We start from the raw sequence: 11,339 nt of genomic DNA on the forward strand, positions 1-11,339 counted from the left end.
ATTTCATTCCTAATGTTTGTTTATTAAAAGAAACATTATTCGTATGATTAGTCGATACGTACCGATACTGTGTTGGAAGGTGCGTTAATTTATTCTCACATTATCACGTGCAAACGAATACGAGCGACGAATATGAGGAGCAACGAACGACAATCAGGAAATAAAACGTCTGAACCAACATCCAGCCTCGATCTCCTTTCATCAATGCTTCCTATCGAGTGCAATGAACCTTCAATCCTGAATAACACCAGTTCTTTCCAAATACATTGCTGAAAGATATCGAACGGCTGAAACATCGCTATAAAACGTCAATGCCTGTTACGTTTTTATTCTGATAGCTCCCTCAACTGACAAAACACTCGAAACATATTTTTTCATTATCAATAAATCACATCGAGGAACGAGATACCTTCGTATTATATTTCCATGATTTCAAAAATAAATATAGAGAACAAAACGATAAAAGAAAAAAAAAATCACGTGGAACAGAACCGAAGTATTAAAAAAAAAAATGATCGAAATGCCACAAGTTCGGAGATTCATCATTTTTACGCAAAGATCCGTTGCAGCGACTTTGTCGTCGTTACGCGACCAAAGAAATGGCACGCAAATGCCCAAAGCAATGGAAAAGTTTCCAGTTGGTGGTGAAAAAGATTGAATGGCACGGTCGCATAATTTTAGTCATAAACTCACGTAGCACCGATGAATATAGTGGGTCACTGGATCACACACGTTGGTCCGCGCGTATCCACGCACACAGGTGCATCCTCACGAGGGAATCCAGTAGCAGGATATGGAGAGAAACGGCGTTTAACCGGTCTTCGATCACTCTGCCCATCTGCCGACTCGCAAAGGGCCCCTGGTACACTCGTAAATCGACTTTCCTGCCATCGAATTCTTCTTCCATCCATCGTAGTACATTTAATAAAATACAATCTGCCATTGAAACGTTCCATCTCGTTCTCTGTGTAAACGTTTAAACACATACCTGACAAATGATCGGAACGAGCGTACCATTCCAGCTATCTGTAGGAATCTCAATGTTTAACAAGCTATTGTTAGAAATTGATTGGCGTAGAATTGAATGGAGACGAAGATTCTCCGCTCGGTATGTTCATTTTCTTTCTTTCTTTTTTTCTAAAAGCGGCTTCAACGAAGTACCGTTTCGGAGAGACGTTGACTGCGTATCGCTTTAGTTCTTCGTGTCGGAAGAAACACGGGAGAAAGGAACGTAAGATGAAAGAGAGCGAGAAATATATCGAAGATGTCAGAGTTTCAGAGAAGAACAGGTGGCTGAATTATTTAATTCGGGAAAGTTTCGCAGAATCGAAGCGTACAGTCTACGAAGATCTAGAAACGGGCAGAGTCGAAGAACGGTTAAGTAAAACACGAGCAAAACGGCAAATAATTTCCTTTGGAAAATTAAAAAGGATTAAAATGTAAATTATCCACGATGTCTTCGTTACTTTAATACAATCGTAGACTCAGTTAGTTGGAAAAACATTGTAGAAACGATTATAGATGGAAAGATATTTACTTACGTGATACGATTAACTGAGATTCGCTTAACGCGCTTCCGTTGCACATGCAGAACGAACAAACGCAGAATTGGGAATTCTTGTGAATTTCGTGGAACCCATGACTTTTCCCGGTTACGTTCCGCATTTCGAAGCAGCTGTTATCCGTCAGAGTAAGGTAGGAGGCACAGCGTTTCGGCCTTCGATGATACGTTCGCCGGTTGCGAGTATAAATGAAGGACAATGACCTAATTGCGTGCAGAACACACAGTGCTCCCTCAATGTCCAATCATCGCGCGCGTTAACTCGTGTTCGATTATTTGTGGCCGTAACTTCCGGCACATTCTTTTCCTATTTTTTTATCGTTTTCCCGTCTTTTCCTTCCAGTGAGAACGCCAAGTTGCACAGGTGATAAATCTGAAAATTGTAATTTCTTCGTTCGACGAACTTCTTGCTCGGAAGGCGAAACAATGAAGGTAAGACGTCAGGCTTTTTGGCATCGTTATTATTTACCGATATTTTGTCTAGTACCTCGTTCTTGAAGAAACTTCGTCTTCGGATCAACAGCAACAAAATCTACACGGCGATTTCGCACGATCCGACGGTTTTGTTGAAAATAACGTAACTTCCTTTGGTCGAAGTCGAGCGTGGTTTACGTGTACACCGAATCTTCTGTAATTTAAGAGATTTATCGACATTTCTGATTGAAATTACAAAAATATAGATTAGACCCTTCTTAACGATTATCCTAACTTTTGTAAAAATGAACTTTACGTATTATATCGTTCGAGTTTGTAAGAAACGCGAGCTATGAAATAATGAGATAATTCTGAAATCTTCTAATATTAAAATAAATAATTCTCTGGTAAAGTAATTAAATAAGACACGAGTATTTTATACGTACGTCGAATAATCTCTTATTCGTGTATCAGCGTATAATTCACTTTAACAATTTTCCTTCGTACAGTTGAATTAATTTTCTTCAATTAACTAGAACTCTTCCCATTGCTATACAATTTTGCCAATTTCACTGGCATTAGTTATGTCACGGTATTCTTCACATTGTATTACGATGGACGAATATACAGGTATGCGCCTGTAACTACGCTACGATTGAAAAATCAAGTTAATAGGCCTGTCTACCCAACGTAGAAACTAGTTCCGTTATATGACAAAAAAAGGATACTCGGTCGATGTCTGATTATTATCATTAACGGGAAATAGCCATACGTTTCTTCCTTCATCTTCGAGAAAACGTTTCTCTCCTCTACTTGTGAAAAAGTACCGCGGGATATAGAAGACGCCTAATTATACAAAAACTACGAACCAACCACGGACGTTCTAAATGTAAAATTAAGCTTTCTCAATTTTTATTTTATCGCAATATCCTGACAGGAGTATCGTCAATCATTCGCCGAATTAAACTACTTCGTGGATTTTTATCTATCGGTTAACGTTATAAATCAGACGTTAAGAACAAAGACAGGAATATGTCCAGCGAGCGTTCGACCTTTCACGTGGAATCTTCTTCCATCATGGATAACGCGCGCTTGGCAAACGAAATTACCAAGAGGAAAGGCGAGTCGAGCGAAAACGAAGTATAATCGTCGCGACGCAACAAGTTGCATCCACCATCGTCGTTTCTAATCCATTCGAGCCGGACCATCGTCGTTTCCATGCTCGGCTATTTTCTTTTCGACCTCGCTCCTCTCTTAGCTTCTTACTACCCTCGCTTTTCCTACGTCGATGTGGCACACCGTCCCACTTTGTCCGCTAACAACTCGCGGCACTTCTCTCTTCGGTTTCATTGCCGGTGCCAGCGTCTCTCAAACTATAGATATAATCGGTTAACGATACCATTGTCACGGTCATTGTTACGACCGTTCAAATCGACGACGCTCGACGTAACAAGTTGAGCGGATGGTGTTGAATACCAAAGCACTTGCTTTGAAACGTATTTCAGTGAACGATTCGATTTTATCGCCGTGGAATCGTAATCGAAACACACGGTTTCCTTTCTCGCCGTAGCTCCAATGGACGTAGAACTGAACCTGCTTAAGTTACTTTTCATATTGCTGTTGCTGTATTAGGTTCGTTTTAACGAGATGCTAATCGCTCGCTCTAATATACCCGGTAATTAAAGAAAATGGAGAAATCTTGTCGTCTTTTATCGAAGAATATTTGAGGATCACTGGTTCGTATTACATCGCACGCGTTGACTCTACTCGTACCATAACCGCGAAGAATGAAACTAAGTGCACGTGTTGATATGCGAATACCGTAAGAGTGGCCTGGACTTCCGGTTTTAACGCGTCCGCTTTCCCGATCCTAATAAATTCTCAAAAATAATATCTTACGCTTGAAACTTTAATGAAAGAGCAAAAATTCATATGACCTACGTACATGAAAATTAAATGGAACGTTGAATTTCTTTAACAAAAGCCTCCGTAGAATAGAGGATATAGATGATAAATATTGATAAGAGAAGACCCACTTACCTTTTACGATGACAACTGGTCGACTGCCAATTTTTTGTTTCCCATGGAATACATATAACGGGCGCGCTCTGTTAACCAAATTCCAGACGACAAATTGGCTGTGCTGTTTGTTGGTCGTGTGTGTCTGCCTTGTCGAAGCCAGGTACAAGATCAGAAGGCCCCAGTTATCGCCTCCGCAGCCTCCTAAACTGATGTTCAAGAAATCATGGCCGATCGCCCATAGAATCTCCGTGGGCAACACGATGCACATAAACGGAAACTTCCCGCCCAAACGAATGTCCCAGAAACCGCCTAATTATAGGTGAATGTCGGAAATTTCATCGAACACCTCGTTACTTCATCGAACGTGACTTTTTTCCGATTTGTTCTTTTATTCAAGAATTCGCAGACCACCGATGTTCAACGTGCCACCTACCATTTGGAAGAATCAAATGCCGATAAGAGCTCCTCTAAATAATCACGCGGTTCTTCCGCAACGTCCACCTGTTAAGGAGTTCCATGCCGTGAACAAAATGCCGGAATATAGTCCGGAGTACAGGCCGGAAGCCGCTGTTCTACCACCGACACACAGGGGTGGCATCGACGACGACAAAGGACCGATTCATACAATTCCTGCACCGAATCTCAGTCCCATGGACAAGCCTTTCAATAACGAAGCGAATGCAGACGAGACGTCTCGCCGTCAACAGCCAACCGATTCTACCTACAAAGTTAATCCACACGGTTGGTTTACGTTATTTTCAGCTTCGATGTTTTAGCAGTTAAACAATGGAAATCCGCTAACCAAAATCTTGGCAAAACGAATAGATCTAAGATTTTTCATTTGGTCGATTACTAGAAACGATATTTATTAGTCTTTATCGAAAAAGAAACACGATCGTAATATACACGATATACGTATACGTTAATTGTTATCGATGCATAGTATTATATTTCTAAATTTACGCACTACGAGTGGATTGAAATTCTAACATTAAATATCGTATTTAAATAACATTAAATAATGTCAAAGTCTGTCTGCTAATTTTATTTTTATCTCTTCTAACTTTTTCTTTTACAATCGTGTTCTCTTCGTAGGTTCCTTATTGCCTAATTTCGATCTTGCGACCATCACGAGTTTGACACCCCAGAAGACTGTAACCAGTCCGACACCGGTGCAACACCAGTACGAAGTGACCGAAAGTAACGATATCAGTCAGAAAGAGTATCAAACTGTTCTGCCAACGTTCTTGCCCCCGGAATTTGCAACACTTTCGACATTAGTGAATCCTGACTTACAAACGAACGACGTCTACTTGAATAATCATCCAGCTTCGAATATAGGTCTTATCGGAACGAACATTCAACTCGGACAGCCGAACTTACCTATGCAAACGAATCTTCACAGTTCTCTTCACGTTGGTTTCCCTGGTACCGCTGCTCAGACTCCTTACATCATAAATCAACAAATTCCTGATCTACACGTTGGTCATCCGGCACCAGCTGGTCCTCCGCTGTCAGCCACTCAACTTTACGACCTCCTAAACAGCTTTCCCCAAAAAATGCCAGAGCAGTATCAAACAGGTATAATAGTCATCCACGATATCTCTTTTTTAGCGTTACTTTTACAGTCCAAAGTCCAGCATATCTTGTTTCTTTTCTTCTTCGTTGATATCTACCAATTAAATGTACAAATAAACGTTTCATGTGTCGTTAACACAAATCTTGCGTTACCGTAAATTAAATTAAAATACGTTGGAGAAAATGCTCTCTCTTTTTTCAAAACGCGAGAATTGGTATAGTAAAGAGAAATAGAAAATCTGACAAGTCACATGCATTATCCTTTATCTATATCGTACATCGATTTGACCGAAGCGCGTGGTTCAGATAACAAGATAAATCGAAACGATCGTGATTCCAGGTCAACAGCCACAACTTCAGCAGCACATACTTCAACAGCAACTCGGTCAATTCTTCCAGCCTACCGGCGTGACTGGTTTCTCGCAGCCCCAGATGCAATCGTTCAATTACGACGAGCAAGATAACAAGGAGCAACAACAACAGCAGGTCTTATTCAACCAGGATTACGCTGCTGGCAGGGTCAATACGAATTACAACGTAGGACCGGAATCACCTCTGAACGAGGAAGAGAACGCTGGCCTGCAACAGAACGAGGATCTCGCTTATATCGCCGATGGAAACGAACAATTGGAGAATAACATCGAATACGAGCAAACCAACAATCAAAAGGATCAGACGACGTACTTTAACAAAGTGGCCAACAACGATGCAATGTCGACGCAATTTTACACGACGCTGCCTAATCGAGAGGCTGCGGAAAAATTGGCAGCCCTGGCAGCTGCTGGAAACGTTAACAGTCAATTGATAGGGCAATTGCGAAAGCAACAGCAACAACAACAACAGCAGCAGGAAAATGTACAGACCGATGAAACTATGCCTCCTAATCACAAGAACGAAGAATACAAAACGAACGAGCAAATCAACGACGACGGTCATTATGATCAGAATTATTATCAAGATCGAGTTCAGAATCGGCAGAAACAACGACAAAAAGAACATGAACAACAGCTGCAACAATACGAGGAACGGCAGAAAGAATACGACAGACAACAGCAACAACAACAGCAACGTCAACGACAGAATCCGTATAGCAACAAAAGACCATTGAGAATTATGGTGCCGGATGAAAATGATTATAGCAATACCGAGATACAGAATGACGAACCGAAAGAAAATACAGAAGTTGAGTACGAGTACGAAAACGACGAAGCGGATGCTGGAAATTCGCAGGCAAACGGGTCGTTCGACGGAAGAACGTCTTATGATCGATCGAATGTTGAATTTGGATCGCGTTTGAATCCAAAGGGCGGAGTATAACATTTTGTTGCGAATCATTTTGTATATATAATTGGACGAAAATATTTATTACAGTTCTATTTATCGATCAGACTTATCATTTCGGGGATTTCTGTGTAATTTAGACAATGAATAGGGTTTCTCTAAAGCGGGAAATTTTATACTGTTTTTACAAAGTACGCCGACGAAACTTTCTTTTCTGAGATTACGATTTGTGGTTATAATTAGAATATTTATTAAATTTTCGTCGACGATACATTGAAAACAGTCGCGTGGAGGATAGTAATTTATTTAATGTTATTTATTGTCGGGCAAGTTTGTCGATGTACCCGTACTTCGTTGTAAAAAAAATGGACAAAAGATATTGCCATTGATTTAAACAATCAATCTTTTATTTCAATTATTGCGCATCACCAATCTGAATTACACTTATATATGTCGGAGATGAAAGAACACCGGAACCTTCCCTTTGGAACTTTGGGAAGACCCCTTAGTATTGTAATCTAGATTCCATCATAGCCGTATTAAGAAATTGTCATTCGATCTGACTGTATTTATTTTAGACTTATGACAGTGAGCTCGGGCTTGAGGCGACAACCAGTCGCCGAACGTAGCTGCGGTCAAGGGATGAACGCTTTGTCTAATAAAGCTACGGGGTAATAGTATAGCTCTTCTTAAGAAAAAGAAATAGTTGTAGCGACACTCGACAGTAAACATCCCAACGGTTTCTGTCCCGTGGTTCGCCACACGCAGACTCTATTCTTCGAGTAACATGATTGCCAGATGTCAACGCATCTCCACAGTATATGTTTAGCTAGCCTGAGGACCCGTTATAAATCTTAAGATTTCGTTAGCTAAAGTCCTTCAAACAGATAAATAGTCTTTGTCCCATCTACGGGAAATATGAGAAACCTATTTTTCCACGAACGACGCTTCCCACTAACAACTTTCCCTCAAGGGCGGTTAGCATCCTTCTCTAACCACCAACATGGAAATTGACCAATTAACAGTAACGTCAATTTCCCTCATCCTTCGAACGAAGATCTTTCTCTATGAATCCGATGATCTCGTGCCCTTAGACACACCCACCATAGTTTTCCTCGACAGCGTCACCGTGACGGAAAGACACACTCTCTTGTTCGATCTCATCAACGATTCAAGTGTCATTCTTATACGTAGTGATTGCTCCATGCATTAACATTGAGTACAACTTAGACGCTAAAGAAGAGTAGAGTTCGTCATCCCGTTGACCGCGGATTCGTTATTGAGCCTAGGATCATTATCATTAGCTTCTCGAGTATCTAATTATCGCGATTACTTGTCATATTCTATCATAATCATATTTGCACTAGTAAATATCTCCTCTATTGCATAATGATAACGTGTAATGCCAATGGGGATTCGTTTCACGCCTTTAACCCTAACTCTAATCTTAACGTCAACCCGACATATATATGTACATATATATCATTGAGGTAATCTATCCAATATATGGTACAGGAGTCATTTTGGTTACAAACGAAAATCTACAAATATTCTATCTTTTCGATCATCTCGTCACACCTTTTCATTTTTACAAAATTAGCCAATAGAACAGCCATACAGTAAAAAATACCGAAGTTAATACTATCATACTAATATTACATACGAGGAAAGGTATTCAATCCTGAAGAAGGTAAAACAAACCTCTCACGAATAAAATTACAAAGATTTTTTAAGCAGTATAGTGATTGCGTATTCACAAAATTTGAGATGACATAAACTGGCGGTAATTTACAATAGAATACTACTATGACCGATCCATAAACCACGGCTTGCCATCATTTGCCAGTCGTTTCGTAAGAATGTCGCAACCAGTTTCGGTAACTAATAGCGTGTGTTCGAATTGTGCCGACCATTGACCATCCGCGGTAACTGCTGTCCAAGTATCAGGCCACATCTCATCTCTCCATGTACCTTGAGATATCATTGGTTCTATAGTAAAACAGTGTCCCGGTTTCATAACACCCACAGCCTTGTTTTCTAAACAAAACGAAAACGAGTTAAGCTAAAACAGTTGATTTAAAGCGACAATTATAAGCAGGATATTTACTCGCATAATGAGGTACGCTTGGCGCAGTGTGGAATAAACGATGAATTCCATGACCGCAATAACTACGAACTACACTGAATCCATGCGCTTGTGCATGTTTCTGAATAATATTTCCAATTTCCCTATACTTTTCACCAGGCCGTACGATATCTATAGCTTTCGATAAACACTCGTACGTAACTTCAACTAATTTTTTCACTTCGGGTTTTACACTACCGACTAGAAACGTCTCATTTAAGTCACCATGAAATCCATTATGATATACAGTTACATCAACTGTAAGAAACAAGAATTATAATGTTATCGTGCTTGTATTAAATCCATATTTAAGAAGATATCATTATAATACCATTGCAAATATCTCCATCTTCAAGCGGCCTAGTATCAGGAATACCATGGCATATCACTTCGTTAACAGAAGTGCAACAACTAGCTGGGAATTGATAATAGTTCAGTGGAGATGGATAGCAGTCTCTTTCGATACAAGCTTCGTGAACTGCTCTATCTATCTCTGCTGTAGTAACACCTACATCACAAGCACGTGCAGCCTCGTCCAAGACTTCTCGTCCAAGCTATAGGAGTAATTCTCATTTATGTTCTCTTCTTCGTTAAAAGAAAATAAAAATATTTGTATAAAATTAGTAAGAACATTTTCTAAGTATAAAAAATTAACACGATCACTCCGATCGGAGTAGTCGTCAATCAACGTGTTAAAAAAGATATTTTAATATTTTTAATAATCGTTGTACCTTACAAGCTACTCGCATGCCCTCAATTTCCTCATCATCAAGGATTTTTATTTGCGCAGAACCTCGTACCGATTGCTCGCTTACAGACAAACCAGTTGGATGTGTAGCATAATCTGGACGTTTGATATGTTCGGGTACTTCCCGACGAGGTTCTCTCTTGTAAGGACGTAATTTACCGGTATAATGATAGAAAGGCCATGGGTTATACTCGTTCGAAGATTTATCTCCACCTATTCCTTCTATTAGAAACAGTATTTTTGCATTTTATACGCGATCATCTAAATACGTATATATATATTTGATAAAATATACATTTTTCTAGCTTATAATTATAAATTTATTTTGCATTAGTACATCTACACTTTACGTAATTGTTAATTGCTAAACTCACTCGCCAATTGATGAATGACTTTGTGTGTTTTCCAGCTTCGTTTAAAACAATCCTGCAACAAAATATGAACATGCTAAAATGATAAAAAAGTATCATAATAAATAAACAAAAATATCTAGAGAAACGCTCGAAAGATCTTTTATAAACGTACATCATTAAAACATGATATTTATTCATTTTCTTACGAAAATATATTAACAGCGATACTTATATACTAAGAATGATACTATAGTCGTTTCAAAAATAAAATGTGCATGATCTTAATTATTATTAATTAATACCATACGAGGTATATTTAAATACCTTGGTACATGTATTTATCTCTTGAACTAACCTTCAAATATATAAGGTGGTGCTTACCTGAGTACAGAAATAGGAGCCCTGTATTCCAATTTTCAGACAAGTTGGACATTGGAGGCTGGCTATAGTTTTACAGCCCGGTGTTTCACATGTACCACAAGCGAATGCCATTTTTGTTGAAATTTTCTTCGGAAACTATGTGTGACGTGACTCGACGAATACGACACAAACGGCAAGAAGTAATTCGAGACGTTACTGTACTGTTTTACCGATGGATTTGCTTGTTAATTCGTCATGGATGACGAAACTGCTTCTAATACAAACGAGGCTTATTTGTGATCAAAATCATAGATCTGTGACACAGATGAGGCACGGAATAGACATTGCATCTTATGGGACTCCGTGATATCACAGATGAGATACGGAATAGATCTGATATCTTATGAAACTTTGGGTTATATGTTCTAAAATACCGATCGTCCAGAAAAAAAGCAAAAGTTTTGTTACGCCCTCTACGATTTAAAACAGTCATCTGACCACATACTTGGGAAGAGAGAAAATTTTCTCTCTGACCTGACCTTAGTCAATGTACAAACAAGTGTGGTCAATGGTAAAAAAGATTTTTTTCGTGGTCGGTATTTTAGAACATAAAATATGAAATCCCTTATAATGTCAGGTCTATCTTGTATTGTTTTGTTCAAAATAATTCACTCACCACATCTTCTCGAGATGTCAGCTGGAATCGTCCATTGTTCGTTTTACATCTTTTCTCTAGACTATCTCTAGGATGCGAAAAAGTGAATGGTTGATATAACATGGTTCATATCATAAAACGAGTCGGTCGCATATTTTAAGCGACGACGATTGTAATGTATAGCTCGAGAGCAAAAATCCTTACGATCAGAAGAGACAAGTGTTAAGGTCTTGAATTTCGCG

At 39.2% G+C, this 11,339-nt stretch overlaps 2 protein-coding genes and 1 long non-coding RNA gene across 3 annotated transcripts; 1 reads left to right on the forward strand and 2 right to left on the reverse strand.

The window, feature by feature from the left end:
- Nucleotides 1-6: 6 nt before the first annotated feature.
- Nucleotides 7-2,661, reverse strand: LOC125386086. Its single transcript, XR_007225938.1, has 3 exons — nt 2,422-2,661; nt 2,049-2,189; nt 7-1,934 (listed from the first exon to the last, which is right to left on the reverse strand). It is a non-coding gene; the product is annotated as an uncharacterized LOC125386086 (long non-coding RNA).
- LOC100651460 (GATA zinc finger domain-containing protein 10-like) lies at nt 1,781-7,254 on the forward strand. Its single transcript, XM_003399878.4, has 5 exons — nt 1,781-1,993; nt 4,102-4,316; nt 4,395-4,738; nt 5,093-5,578; nt 5,916-7,254. Exons 1-5 carry the CDS (start codon nt 1,988-1,990, stop codon nt 6,890-6,892), a joined length of 2,028 nt encoding a protein of 675 aa, XP_003399926.4. The 5' UTR covers nt 1,781-1,987; the 3' UTR covers nt 6,893-7,254.
- A 1,306-nt stretch (nt 7,255-8,560) lies between these two features.
- On the reverse strand, nt 8,561-10,823 carry LOC100651218 (methionine aminopeptidase 1). Its single transcript, XM_003399876.4, has 6 exons — nt 10,464-10,823; nt 10,104-10,155; nt 9,713-9,951; nt 9,313-9,535; nt 8,964-9,239; nt 8,561-8,893 (listed from the first exon to the last, which is right to left on the reverse strand). Exons 1-6 carry the CDS (start codon nt 10,572-10,574, stop codon nt 8,661-8,663), a joined length of 1,134 nt encoding a protein of 377 aa, XP_003399924.1. The 5' UTR covers nt 10,575-10,823; the 3' UTR covers nt 8,561-8,660.
- Nucleotides 10,824-11,339: the final 516 nt, after the last annotated feature.

Source organism: Bombus terrestris, chromosome 12 (assembly GCF_910591885.1).
Source record: "Bombus terrestris chromosome 12, iyBomTerr1.2, whole genome shotgun sequence".
Taxonomy (NCBI): domain Eukaryota; kingdom Metazoa; phylum Arthropoda; class Insecta; order Hymenoptera; family Apidae; genus Bombus; species Bombus terrestris.